The sequence below is a fragment of the Nerophis lumbriciformis genome, linkage group LG05 (assembly GCF_033978685.3).
Source record: "Nerophis lumbriciformis linkage group LG05, RoL_Nlum_v2.1, whole genome shotgun sequence".
Classification (NCBI taxonomy): domain Eukaryota; kingdom Metazoa; phylum Chordata; class Actinopteri; order Syngnathiformes; family Syngnathidae; genus Nerophis; species Nerophis lumbriciformis.
This window is the reverse complement of record NC_084552.2, coordinates 49,663,631-49,678,766: the sequence shown is the minus strand read 5'-3', so window position 1 is coordinate 49,678,766 and position 15,136 is coordinate 49,663,631. Positions and strand designations below refer to the sequence as shown.

Here is a 15,136-nt window from a genome sequence, read left to right as displayed (position 1 = left end):
TCTTTTTCATTAGCAACTTAATTAAAATATAGACCTATAAATGATTAATAATCAATAAGTAAATGTGGACGAATAATAAATAATATGAATACAAAAAATAACAACGAATAATAATAATTATAGCGTGAATGGCTGTCAGAATCATGATAGTGAGAACGAGAGCTAACCTTTGACCCGGTGTTGGTCTTGTTGAAGACAGGAAGCGTTCCTGTGATGACCAGTCCGAGCTCCTGTTGGCACAAAGCAGTACAAGTTACTCAACACAACACAAGAAGTGAAGTCTGTGTAGTTTAAAAGTGTAAAAATGAAAACGAGCTGTCGCAGTAACAAAGCACAGAGACGAGGAGGCGGGAGGGTGGGGGTCTTATCAGCAGGCTAACGATGCCTCCAGCTTGGCTCCATACTTCTTATCTGTCGCTTTAACGCAACACAAGACAAGCTCAAGTAGCATGAAAAATGATTTTAGTGCAGCCAAATAAAAGGCCATCAATAAATGACCAGAAACTGATGAGGGTTGAAATTGAGTTTAGCAAGAAATATTTACACGCGTGTGAATGCTTGTTACACACCAGAGCATCCTGGTACACGTTGGTCCACTGGACCTGCTTGGCCTTTCGGTCCGCTTTGACCATCGGTCTGCCCAAAACATCAAGGTACTCCTGCGAGGAACGACAGAAGAGAAAGGAACATTAACGTCCTGCTAGCAGCCACAAGAGGGAGACATTTTCCTTACCTGAGTGTTCAACCTGATGGCACCAATGGAAGGGATCTCATAGTAGTAACCTGGGAATTGATCATTTTGAGATGTTGCTTTTTTCAACGTAAATCAATTTTCGAAAAATTTAAATTTTTATGCATAAGTTTAAAATAAAATGTTTGTTTAAAAAAAAAAAAAAAAAGCATGTCTGGTGTTCCTGTGTACTATATGGACCACCAGTGGAACTTATACCACAGTTTCCATACCATCATTGATCTAAATCACAGGTGTCACACTCAAGGACCGGGGGCCAAATCTGGCCCGCCACATTACTCTAATCTCTAATTTTATTGTGGACCGCTACTTCATTTTAATCAATCAATCAAACGTTATTCATACAGCGCTTTTCATACATAAAAGAAATGCAACGCAAAGTGCTTTACAAAGTTAAAAACAATACCCCGGTGACCCATATCCCCCATTATCACATACGAACACAGATACCAAACACAACATACACACATATGTAACTATATGGACACATGATTGCATGACTGAATACAGAGGAGTCATGTAAGTAAACACTATCACAGGAGCCATCTGCACCAGGAGGTCATCAGACCATGGCCACCAGGACGCTGGCACAGAGGCGGCCGATAACACCAGAGGCAGATGGCTCATCTGAGGAACGTCGGAAAATAAAAATAATACAACTTATAAAATGGTAAGAACCATGAGGAGAGAAAGAATAAAATACAAATAAGACATATGAAGATTAATAGAAAAAATAAAATGAATATACAGTAAATAAATAAATAGAACTCAATACAATCTTGCATAACTAATAGGATCAAAAGTAAAATACAAATGACTTCAATAAAATAATTAATTTCAGGTAAAAGCCAAATCAAAAATGTGGGTTTTAAGCCTGCTCTTAAATGTCACCCGTACCATAATTTTAAAGTAGCATGCCACATAATTTTAATGTGGTTCACTATGTCATTTTATGTGGTCCGCCACATCATTTTAAGTGGTTCATCACATCATTTTATGTCGTCCGCCACATTATTTATGTGGCCAGTCAAATCGTTTTAAGGTGACCTTCCATATCATTTTAATACGCCCCGCTACATTGTTTTATGTGGTCTCCCACGGCACTTTTTATTGTGGCCCGCCAAATCATTTTATGCGGCCCACCACATCATTTATTTGGCCTAAAAGTCTGGAAATGTAAAAAAAGCACTTTCTGACCAAATGTATTTGTGCTTTCAATTTTGACAGAAACATGTTGCACATGCTATTGCATATGTTTCACACTCATCAAGCAACAAGATGTACCAAGCATTTTTGTTTTGTTGTCAAAAATAAATACATAAATAAGTGCTTGTCATCTAGACTTAGTTTCAAAGCAAGGTGTTCAATAATCTGTTTGAAAAAAATCTAATAATCAAAAACAGTTGCTTTTTCTAATTGTTGTAACAAAGCTATTCTGTGTTTACCGGTATATTCATTTATAATCACTGCTACATGTGGCCCTCTGAGGGCAGCCATAATTGCGATGTGGCCCTTAATAAATTGAGTTTGACAGCCCTGGTCTAAATGATGGTGTAAATCTTACCTTTGTTAGTGCACGCCATCCACTGTACGGGCCCCTTGTCATAGTTGTGCTGCCCAACTGAGAATGTAAAAATGCGCACCTGTAAGGTAAGGAAATGTAACTTAGTTATAAAAAAAATAATAATAATAAAAAAAATTCAGGTTGTGCGCGCTCACAGCTTGTTTTGGGTTGTATTTCTCAAAGATCTCCTCAGCACGCTCCTCGCCTCCATCGGTGAAGAGCATGATGATCTTGTTGCAGTTGGCCCGGGACACGTTCACCTGGAAGAAAACTGCAAATGTTGGTACAACCACAAGAGGGCGACAAAGACTCACTATCGTCAGACTATCATAGGACCAAGATGTCATTACAGTATATGGAAAGAAATCCTTTTATGCAACCAAAAAAAACATGGAAATGTTTAGCCCACCTGGTTCCGTCCCTGCTTTTCGTTCTATCAGGGACTCGAACCTGGATAGTTTGGCATAAGAGACGAGCGTGCTAGCGACTGAACTGAAAATATTTGCAAACAAAAACAGTTCAAGAAAATACAGTAATGATTTAAAATTATTTAAAAAAAAAAAAAAATAAAAAAAAAAAAAATATATATATATATATATATAATGTAAAAAAAATTGTAAACAAAAAAAAGTTTAATCTTTTTTTCATTTGAAAAAAACAAAAAAACATGCGGGGATGCTATTTTTGGAGGTGAGGGGTTGCAAATAGTTTTTTTTACAAATGTTTTTGTTGTTTACAAATTGTTTTGGGTAGGACTGACCAAAAAAACATTTGTCAACGCCCCGCAACCCCCAAAAAAAGTGTAAAAAAACCCATTTATAAACAACAAAAAATGCAGAAAAGATTTGCAACCAAATAAAATATTTGCAACAAAAAACAATTTGCAATCAAATAATAGAATAAACAACAATAATTTAAAAAAAACTTAACAAAAACTAGTTTGCAACCCAAATTATTTCTATTTTTTATTCAAAATGTATTTTAATTATTTCAAATCCATAAAAAAAAAATCTATACTTTTTTTGTAGTAATTCTTTTTTTGGTTTAGTTAGGAATGTGAGTGTTGTCTGTCTATCTGTGTTGGCCCTGCGATAAGATGGCGACTTGTCCAGGGTGGACACCGCCTTCCGCCCGAGTGCAGCAGGGATAGGCTCCAGTCACCCCCGCGGTCCCAAAACGGACAAGCGGTAAAAAATGGATCGATGGATGCATAAAGTCTCATATTTCATTCCATATAAATACAGTACAGAATTATTATTCAAAATAAATATTACAGTATATAAAAACAGATCATATGATTGGACAAACTGCAAAACCCTTAGTATTAGAAGGACACTCTTCAATAACGTCCGTACTTGGGCGAGCTGCTTGAAGGCCAGCTCGAAGCCCCCCTTGTAGTTGGTGGTTCCTTTGGCACTGATGCCCTGCACAGCGTCCTTCAGGATCCTCTTGTTGCGCACGTTGGCCTGCACCAGGTTCTCGAAGCAGGCGGCGTGCGTGGCTTCGTTGTTAAACTGGAGAGGGGAAAAGAGGGAGAGGAAGGCGGGATGACGGGAGAGGGGATCACACGCTCGGAGAAGTAGGTGCACATATTTGAATAAAAAAAAAAAAAATATGTGGCAGGGATTTTTTTTTTTTTTTCCACTTTGGGCGTCATGCAGATAAAGTATCTAACTGACATCGATCTCATTTTTAACACTTTGTTTTAAACAAAAAAACAAAGTTTACAGACCCAAGGAGGCTAAAGGAGAAGAAGGAAGGATAGCAAGGTAGGGACAAAAAACACATCCTGATTATGGATTAATATTATTAGTTTTACTGCAATCACGGAAGCAACCACAACCATAATCAGAGAAAAATATTGTCCTATATTTGGGGTCAATACCGTCTTTTCTTTATTTCATCAGCACACCCTTGTATATCATATTGACGACAGTATAAGCGAGCCTTAATGTAAGCCGACCACATTTTTTCGACTGTTTTCTAGGAACGTCTTATATTGTCTTTATTTCATCAGCACACCCTTGCAGTTGCGTACTGACTATAATACAAGCAACACTGAACATAAGGTGACCACTGCTTCTCAGACCTTATTCTATATCTACATACACTTAGACTACAACATTGACTAAGTGACAAGCAGTCCTGGATATAAGACTACCACTCATTTTTCAGACTATTTTCAAGGTCAAAATTACTTTCTCATAATAGTTCTCTTTATTTCGTCAGCATACCCTTACAATACCGTACTGAAAAATAAAGCATCCCCGAATATAGGACAACCACTTTTTTTCAGACCGATTTCTGTGGGAAAATGCTTTGTTATACTCCAGTCAAAACGGTATTTTCTTTAGGTCTGCAGCACACCATATTGACTATAATAGAAGCAACCCTGAATATAAGACGAGCTCTCCTCTTAAACTATCTTATAGGGCAAAATTAACGTCGTGTATTCGCGTAAATATATCTTTCCTTTATTTCATCACCATACACTTAAAGTACTGTAAAGACTACAAAATAAGCACACTTTAATATAAGACGACCACCCTTTCAGACCTATTTCTGTGGAAAAATGCCGTCTTATATTCCAGTCAAAACGGTATTTTCTTTATCAGCACATCCTTGCACTACCACACTGATTATATTACAATTGAATATAAGACAACTTCTTTTCAATGGAAAAACTACACTCATATCCCGGTCAGTACAGTGTTTTATTTGTTTCATCAGGACACACTTAGTACATAAGACAACCCCTCTTTTCAATAGCTGTTTTTATTTAAAAAATGCAATTTGCATTGCCTTTAAAATATTTTTATATTGTCTCCTCTTTGAGCTGCCATTTAATCGTGGTCGAGGAGTTTGCGTGTCCTAATGATCCTAGCAGCTATGATGTCCTGGGGCTTTTATGACAAACAGATCCTAGTTGAGGGACCAGACAAAAAAAAACTTAAAAACTTCTATGAATAGACACCAGGAACATAATTTTCCCTTGCCCGGACACAGGTCACTAGGGCCCCCCTTTAGAGCCAGGCCTGGAGGTGGGGTTAAATGGAGAGCGCTTGGTGGCCAGGCCTTCCCCCATGGGACCCAGCCGGCCACAGCCCAAAGAGGCCCTTGGCAGCCCAATTCTCGGCTAAAGAAGGAAGCCTTTGGGACGTGGAATGTCACCTCATTGGGAAGGCTGAGCTGGTCGGTCTCACTTTGATGCAGAGCAAGCGCTCGGCAACCAGACTTCTCGAGAGGGGTTGGACTCTCTATCACTCTGACGTTGCCAGCAGTGAGAGGCAACGGGTGGCAATACTTGTTGCCCCACGGCACAGAGCCTGCACGTTGGAGTTTAACCCGGTGGACGAGAGGGTAGCTTGCTGTTTGTGCTTACACACCACACGGCAGTTCAGAGTACCTGTCCGTTTTAGAGTCCCTAGAGGAATACTGGAGAGTGCTCCCTTAGGCGATTCCCTTGTTTTACTGGGTGACTCCAACGCTCATATTCACACAGTGAAACCTGGAGAGGCGTGATTGGGAGGAAGAGCCGCTCAGATTTGAAACAGAGTAGTGTTTTGTTATTGGACTTTTGTGCTCGTCACAGATGGTCCAGAAAGAAACACCAAGTTCAAACATAATGGTGTCCATATGCACTTGGCACCAGGACACCGTAGGCCGCATTTCGATGATCGACTTTGTGGTTATATCATCGGATTTGTGGTCTCATGTTTTGGACACTCTGGTCAAGAGAGGGGCTGAGCTTTCAACCGATCACCTGGTGGTGAGTCGCCTCTGACAGTGGGGAAGGATGCGAAACAGGCCTGGTAGGCCCAAAAGCATGGTAAGGGTCTGCTGGGAACGTCTGGTAGAGTCTACCGTCATAGAGAATTTCAATTTCCACCTCCGGAAGAACTTTGAAAATGTCACAAGGAAGGTGCTGGATATTGAGTCCGAGTGGACCATGTGCCGTGCCCCTATATTGTCGAGTCAGCTAAACGGAGTGGTGTCCGCAAGGTGGTCATTTCCTGCCGTGGCGGTAATCCCAAAACCTGCTGGTGGACACAAGCAGTGACGGATGCTGTCCAGCTGAAGGAGTCCTATCGGGTCCCTTTGGCACATGGGACTCCGGAGACAGAGGATAGGTACTGACAGACCAAGCAATGTGCGGCTTTGGCGGTTGCAGAGGCAAAAAGAACTCGGACATGGGAGGAGTTCGGAACAGCCAAGGAGAACGACTTCCGGACAGCTTTGAAGCGATTCTGTACCACTATCCGCTGCCTCAGGAGGGGGAAGCAGTGCACTGTCAACACCGCGTACGGTATGGACAGTGTGCTGCTGAACTCAACTGGGGATGTTGTGGATTGGATTGGAAAGAATGCTTTGAAGAACTGTTCAATTCCGCCTACACATCCTCCAATGAGGAAGCAGTGCAAGGGGCCTCTCTGGTGGGCTGTCCTATTTCTGGGGCTAGGTCCTTATTGGTGGCAGGACCATGGGGATAGATGAGATCAGCCCTGAGTTCCTTAAGGCTCTGGATGCTGTGGGGCTGTCTTAGTTGACAAGACTCTGCAGCATTGTGTGGACATCCATTGCGCTGCCTTTGGATTGGCAAACTGGGGTGGTGGTTCCTCTATTTAAAAAGGGGAACCGGAGTGTATGTTCCAACTATCGCAGGATCACACTCCTCAGCCTTCCCTGTTCAGGTGTACTGGAGAGGGGGCTACGCCGGATAGTCGAAGCTTGGATCCAGAAGAAGCTGTGTGGCTTTCGTCCTGGTCGTGGAACTGTGGACCAGCCCTATACTCTCGGCAGGATCCCTGAAAGTACATGGGAGTTTGCTTAACCAGCCGACATGTCTTGTGGACTTAAGAAAGGCATTCGACGTATCCTTCTGGAAGTCCTGTGGAAAGTACTCAGAGAGTATGGTGTATCGAACCCCCTGATTGTGGCGGTCCGCTCCCTGTATGAACTGTATCAGAGCTTCGTCCGCATTGCCGGCAGTAAGTCGGACCCGTTCCTGGGGAGGTGTTTAGGGCACATCCAACCGGCAGGAGGCCACTTGGAAGACCTAGAACACAAAGAGGCTACGTCTCGCAGCTGGCCTGGGAACGCCTCTGAATCCCCCGGAAAAAGCCAGACAAAGTAGCTGGGGAGAGGGAAGATTGGGCTTCTCTGCTTAGGCTGCTGCCCCTGCCACCTGACCTCGGATAAGCAGAAGATGGATGGATGGATGGATGGATATTGTTGACGGCTCAGATTCAGTCTCAAGACTCAGAGTATAAGATGACTTATCTTTTTCAGACTAATATGGTCTCCTATTAGGTTCAGTACAGTCATACATAAATGTTAAGTTGTGTCTTATATTGTGTGCATTTAAACGGCAGTAGGAAAAGACTAGTTTGCATGTGTGGGAGTAAAATATGCAATATATAGTTTTACTTGCTACTCATACACATCAAAGTGCTCTTCTGTTATGAAGCTGAAAAGCGCTTGCATCAATTGTCAACTAATTGCATTACCTTGGAAAGCTCTTAGCTAATTTGAAAGCGCCACAAAAACAAAACAAAAAAGGTGGCGCTCCATCAAGGCAGTGAAAGAAAATCAAATCAATGCTTGCTTTGAAGAGCAAATAAAAATGTCATTTATTTGCATTTGGTGGGGGATGTATATTTATAGATTTATCGACCAACCCCGTGCCAAGCATACACAATATTTTAAACATGGCTGAAAGCCTTTCAGATCACATTTTCCTAACCTCGATTGCCAGGAAACAGCAAGCGCGTGGCACTTTAAAGTGATGAATATTCCCCTTGTCAGTGAACGCATCAGCGGCTGACTTGAGTCGTGGCCGGTTTCTGTAACATTACACGCCACGTGCAGCCTTCAACTGTGCAAGCGTGCATTGGTCCAACTTGTGCGGCGTTTTGCACAGGCGTCGTCATGCGTGCGGGCCCATGAAGACGCTCGATAACATGCACTTTTCATGTTGTGTAAACAACGATATTAACACACACACACAGAGAGAGAAAAGGTCACATTTTGCAAGTAGTGACTCTCAAATGGCAAAATGACAAGAAAGACAGCAGAAATGTAAATAAAGGGAGGCAATTAAGAATGGTTAATACAGCTCTGCACTGCTCCCGAGTGGCTGTGCACAACATCAAGGCAATCTGATTGGATGTGAAGTACAACAATTCCATACCACAATGCTAAATTCATGTTACATGTTGGCTGCATGGACACTCACATAGACGACGTTGACATAGTCATCGTCGGACAGCGTCTCAAGCATCTTGCTGACGGACGTTCGGATCAGCTTGAGGGTCAGACCCGACACGCTGCCGCTCCTGCAAGTTGTACGTCACATGACATCCATTAATATTTACATTTCGGAGTCTGTTGATTTGTATGTAATATAATGGAATACAGTTATTTTGTTGCATTTAACTATTTTCGGGGGTGGGAGGGAATGGCCGTGGCGGCCCCGCGTGCTCGTCAGCGTCACACGGCCACTGAGGCGGCAGACAAGAGAGCGCGGCGCCCACGGGCAGGTCAAAGGTCAAAGGCTGTGCAATATTCCGGCTGACTGTACGAGTCGAATCATAAGGTGGTCACTCACGCGTCCACCAGGATCAGCATGTCCTTGGGTGAGGCCGCCCCCTGGATGTACCTGGTGAGTAACAATGTGTATTTGAGAAAGAAAAACACTTTATGCTCGTACATGGATATGATGTGTGGAGTTTACACGCACCATGGCCGTCTGCGTACATCGTAGAGGTCAATCTTATTGGCTGATTTGCTCGAGTCGATCCAGGGGGATGCTGGGATTACAAAACAAAATAAAAACATTTATTTTCCAGCATAGCTTTGAGGCACTGGAATGTCACTGTTAGTGTGAGTGCTGATTCTTATCAACACTTGATGCCATTTGAACGATGAAACAAATGTATGAAAAAACTAACGGTTACATTAGACCATTTATTTGTAATTGTAAAAAAATGTTTGTGACTGATTATTTAAAAAAAACAATTATTTTTTTTTAAATTAAATGTGTTTTTTCGAAATGGGCAGCTGTGAAATATAATTCCCTTTGAAATATAAATGTAAAACAAAAAATAATACATTAAATGTTAATGTACATAAATCAATATTAAATGTTTCATATTTGCTCATATGTTGCTATTGAAATACCCTTTTTTGTGTGTGAAGTATTTTCTTATGTTAATTGACTGGGCAGTTGTAAAACTGAATTTGCCACTTAAAAATACACATTAAATTATATACAAATATGAAAAAAAAGGGGAAAATTAATGAAAAAATCTAGTATTAATCATCCATAATTTTCTATGATAGTAAATAATAAAATTGTACCTCATATGGCAAATGTGTTTTTGCACTTGGACAACGAGGGCTAGTTTTATTTTTACCATACATTAAAACATAAGCATGAATATAATGATCACAAGACCCTTTTTATATTGCAGCACATTTGTTTTTAATTATTTTTTATTTTTTGTGCCTCTGACTATTACAAAAAAATATCAAGTTTTTGTAATGTTTTAAGGATTATAACAGGACAGGTGTAAAATTGAATTTTAAAATATTTTGGAAAAGTAAAAATACTCATACATTTTAATATTAAATCTGGATACATTGTATTTTGGCTCATACAGTATTTTGTAACTGAATTTCACTTTGTGATTTTTTTTTGTATTGTCTTATTTAACTTGATTAGGCAGCTGTAAAACTGACGTTACCCTCAAAAATACATTAAATCAAAATATGAATAAAATGGGGGAAATTAACACACTATAATAATAATAATGGATTAGATTTATATAGCGCTTTTCTAGACACTCAAAGCGCTTCACAGAGAAGTGAGAAGCCATCATTCATTCACACCTGGTGGTGGTAAGCTACTTTCATAGCCACAGCTGCCCTGGGGTAGACTGATGGAAGCGTGGCTGCCAGTTTGCGCCTACGGCCCCTGCGACCACTACCTATCATTCATCATTCATTGGGGCGGTATAGCTCGGTTGGTAGAGCGGCCTTGCCAGCAACTTGAGGGTGGCAGGTTCGATCCCCGCTTCCGCCATCCTAGTCACTGCCGTTGTGTCCTTGGGCAAGACACTTTACCCCCCTGCTCCCAGTGCCACCCACACTGGTTTAAATGTAACTTAGATATTGGGTTTCACTATGTAAAGCGCTTTGAGTCACTTGAGAAAAAGCGCTATATAAATGTAATTCACTTCACTTCACACATTCATTCACCAGTGTGAGCGGCACTGGGGGCAAGGGTGAAGTGTCCTGCCCAAGGACACAACGGCAGCGATTAGGATGTCAATAGGCGGGGCGCGAACCGGCAACCCTCAGGTTTCTACCCACTACGCCATGCCGCCCCCTATGAACTTATATAAATTATCCACGATAAAATACCAATTGGAGCATTTAAGTAATCGACCTCACATTGTCATTCTGACATGAAAGTGAAATTGTCTTTGCACTGGAGTCCATTTTATGAGAAATGATGAAATTGCATTTAAAAAGAAAAATACATGAATGGTGATCACAAGACCCATTTTACAGTACAGTATTTATTTCAAATTATTTTGTCTCTCTGACTATAAGAAACACTCTGTAATTTTTTTTAAGTATCACATTTAATTAGTTAAAGGGGAACTGCACTTAAGAAAAAAGTTGCCTATCATTCACAATCATTATAAAAGACAACGGATGTGGGTTTTTTTGTGTGTTTTTTTAATGCAGTCTATCTCAAAATAAACTTAAATATTTGCTTACAGCTAAACCAATGGTAGGTCCACTATTCTGCCCATAAAAAAAAAATAAAAAAATAAAAATAAAAACATCCAACAAAGTACCTACAATACTGTATTTACATTTGGTGACTTGAATATTAACCAAGTATTAGTGATATTGTTATTATAAGCGCTAACGAAGACAAACTATTTATAGCGGCTCCGTGATCACTAGCGTGTGTGCCTATGTTGCCTCTCACCTGGATAGTAGAAAGCAGAGGTGGGACCAAGTCATTGTTTTGCAAGTCACAAGTAAGTCTCAAGTCTTTGCCCTCAAGTCCAAGTCAAGTCCCGAGTCAAGACAGGCAAGCCCCGAGTCAAGTCCAAAGTCAAGACTGGAAAGTCTCAAGTCAAGTCCTAAGTCCTGCATTTTGAGTTTCGAGTCCTTTCAAGTCCTTTTAACCACAGACTAATATATTAACACAGATTGTGTATGCTTTTCAAACGCTGTATTTATTTATTAAAACAAGTGCATTTTAAATTGCAGGAAAGAAAATTGTGTTGACATTGCACTTTATAATAGCACTATTAACCAGTCATTTTAAACATTAACTCATTCCTTTACAGAACAAACACATTGAAAAATAAAGTGCAAATGTACTTATTTGTACAAAAGTGTTAACATTGAAAAAACATGACATATACGTGAACATACCGGTAACAAAAAAGTTGTACTTTTTATATGTCAGGGCCCTATGCTGCATTGCATTTGCAAAAGACCAAATTAGCCAAGAGTCTGTCAGTCATTTGTGCACGATGGGGGCGTAGTATGATGCCACCATGGCTGAAAACTCGCTCCACTGGAGCACTGGAGGCAGGCACTGCCAAGACTCTCATGGCCACTCGGAACAGTGAAGGAAGAGTCTTCATGTTCAATGCCCAGAACAAAAGGGGGGAGAGAGTTGTTTTGGGTTGGTGCACTACTTGTAAGTGTATCTTGTGTTTTTTATGTTGATTTAATTAAAAAAAGAAGAAAAAAAAAATTATTTCTTGTGCGGCCCGATACCAATCGATCCACGGACCGGTGGTTGGGGACCACTGAGGTAAACAACCAACAGTATGTCAGAAAGCTAGCTAAAACGGTACACATATTCATAATATAGTATACATTTTAACTGACCTTTATTTTACTATTTTTGTCTTTTTTTAGGTGGCTAAAATACGCGGTGCTGCTGACCGCCGTCTAACGTTACGTGTGATATATTGACTAACGTAACCCTGCTTAAAAAAAATCACTGAACAAAAAGTACGAATAAGGTAGTGAACTGCAACAGATTCCCGTGTTTGCAATAACGTTATAACGTTAGCAGTGAGTTTACAGCCTCACTGATTTAACTACACAGCAAATAAAAGTCACGTTACTTAGCCAATAAACGTTATCTTACATTCAAAACTTACCGTTCTTTGTGCAACTTCAAATGCCGGACGAAGTTGGAAGTTGTTGCCTCTCCATCAGTAATTTTCGAACCGCATGTGTTGCATACTGCAAACCGTTTTGTGTTGACCACCTCGTAATTTTTATACCCAAACAAAATTATTTTAGGTATAATTTTTTGTTCACTGGCGTGTGGTTTGGACATGTCTTCTTTGTTGGTTGTGATGAAAACAAAGTAGATCTAATTTGATTGGCTGTTGTACTGAGACCACACCAGCTGACACACGCAACGCTGATAGACAAGTACACAATGAAAAATACGGAGCGCTCCCGAATAACTTTTTCATCTTTGGGTTTTGGGGAAAGTAGCAAGTCATGTCAAGTCATGTCAATTCAAAAGGCTCAAGTCCAAGTGAAGGCACAAGTCATTGATCTAAGTCGAGTTGCAAGTCTTTTTACATTTTGTCAAGTCGAGTCTAAAGTCATCAAATTCATGACTCGAGTCTGACTCGAGTCCAAGTCATGTGACTCGAGTCCACACCTCTGGTAGAAAGACAAGGATAATCCGACATGCTGCTACACTTTGACAGCCAGTTTAGACGCGGTAATGGCGAGAACAACACAAAAATACGCTTGTTTCTACGCCCCTTTTCTTTGCAAGGATTATAAGTCATTTTTCATCTAAACGGGACTATAACAAGATTTTATCAGTTGGCATCCTAATGATAGCAGATATTGTACAGTAAGTGATTTGTTATCATGAAGTCTGCAGTGAGTAATAGTCAGTGATGTACTGGTAAAAAAAGCACACGTGATGCGTTTTTGAGATTAATGTGCGGCGTATGCTTAAAATGATCAAAATACGTAAATATTAAATGTTATTATAAATGTGCCTGTTACTACATTACATATATACTTACATCATGCATATACAACTTAATGGAGGTGCTTGGATGGTTTTAAGGGCTTTTATAGGCTCCATTGTAAGCCGATTTTTGATCGCATTTATTTTTCTTGTGTTACATAAAGATTGTGAAGGATAGGCAGAATTTCCGTTTTTATTTTTTTAAGAGTATCATAATTTAAATTAAGAATGAGAAAAACATTAAATTAAATCAGATAAAAATGTGTTATTGACTAAAATAAACTATGTTTGACAAAATAGCAAACGGAAATCATTAATGACCATATATTTTGTTGATGAAATCTCCTTTCCACTTGGACACTGCAGGCCATTTTTACTAGGAGAAATGAACCATCATGATTTTACTCATCGGAGGTGTCGGGAAATGACTAACAAGTGCGAGGCAGAGGCGTTTGCTTGTCCCCTAACATGATGACACACCCACCACACCATCTTTAAGCAGTGACTGGACCCCTTCCAGAACTTGCCGCGGTCCAGGTCAAGAAGGGGCCGGATGACGACGGCTCACCTGGGAAGTAGCGGGCCAGCCCCGTGGCGGAACCAAACACCTGCCACAGGAGAGACGGGTCTTCCTCCTTGTTTTTACGGAAGACGTCCTCTAGGGCCTCGGTCCAGTTGAGCTCGTTGAGGATGATGGTGGCTGTAACACAAATAATAACGTTGATACAGTTAAGCGTGTCCTGGTTGTCACACTCACAATTTGTACACCCTCTCCTGACACTAGGACCCTCGTTCGTAGCCTGAGCGGTCTCCTCAGAGTGGTAGAGGCGGTTATTGTACAGAAAAGCAAGTCATGACACTAATTAGGTGGCGGCGAGTGAAGTGGCGAGCGTCACATCTGCTCGCTGACAACGCCTGTCAGTGCTCTGCCTGTGCAGTAACATGTACACCGCCACAGCCACTACTGTACACTCTACAGGACATTTAAAAAGCCTGTCACAAGATCTTAAATCCTATAGACGAGAAGAAAACATGACTTTGCTCCTGGCTGGGGGGAAAAAAAAAAAAAAAAAAAAAAGCTGCTGCCCATCAGCTGATTAGAACATGCTGGAAGATATCCAGCTCTTTGAAGGACGCAACTGAAAGCAGCTTCATTGGTACATTTGGCAGAAACCGTGTGAGGAACTTCTTGTCCCTATAAGTGTGCTCAGATGGGTTTGGTGCGGAAGAACAGAATGTCAATCACATGATGCATGACGAACCAGTCAAAGCAGTGATCTCTGACCTCACAAATGCTCTTAAATATTACCAGAATTCGTCATATAGTCTTTTTGTTTCAGTTATTGTGGGTCACAGGTGTCAAACCCAAGGCCAGGGGGCCAGATGTGGCCTGCCACTTCATTTTATGTGGCCCGCAAAAGGCTGGAAATAATGTGCGCCGGTAAAATACTTTCAGGCTAAATTCATTTACTATTATATAAAAAACTGTACAATAGAATATCGTACAAACCATTACAGGTGTTTTACAAAGTAAACGTTTGTAATAATAATGTACAGCATTGACCTCTTAGAGTAGACTTCTACAGTATCTCCTTCCTGTTGCTTCTCCGTCAAACACACCATCTGCATTATTTTTCATCCATCCATCCATTTTCTACCGCTTGTCCCATATTTAGATATTTTTCTGTCCTTGGCTGGCGTTATCCACTCATTCTGCTTAATGGTGCAGTATGGTACGCTCCAACAGCTTCATGGTTGGTCAGGTTTTTGATGATTT

At 40.8% G+C, this 15,136-nt stretch overlaps 1 protein-coding gene across 4 annotated transcripts in view; it reads right to left on the bottom strand.

The window, feature by feature from the left end:
* The window catches only part of LOC133606006 (voltage-dependent calcium channel subunit alpha-2/delta-1-like), a 115,763-nt gene that overhangs the window by 41,984 nt on the left and 58,643 nt on the right, over positions 1–15,136 (bottom strand). For all 4 annotated transcript variants that reach the window (XM_072913290.1, XM_072913291.1, XM_072913289.1 and 1 more), the window contains 10 exons: positions 13,928–14,059; positions 9,055–9,124; positions 8,923–8,973; positions 8,551–8,650; positions 3,671–3,829; positions 2,471–2,575; positions 2,316–2,394; positions 734–783; positions 570–659; positions 168–230 (listed from right to left, as the gene is read on the bottom strand). In XM_072913290.1, the coding sequence (XP_072769391.1) occupies positions 168–230; positions 570–659; positions 734–783; positions 2,316–2,394; positions 2,471–2,575; positions 3,671–3,829; positions 8,551–8,650; positions 8,923–8,973; positions 9,055–9,124; positions 13,928–14,059 (899 nt within the window). The remainder of the gene's footprint in view (positions 1–167; positions 231–569; positions 660–733; positions 784–2,315; positions 2,395–2,470; positions 2,576–3,670; positions 3,830–8,550; positions 8,651–8,922; positions 8,974–9,054; positions 9,125–13,927; positions 14,060–15,136) is intronic.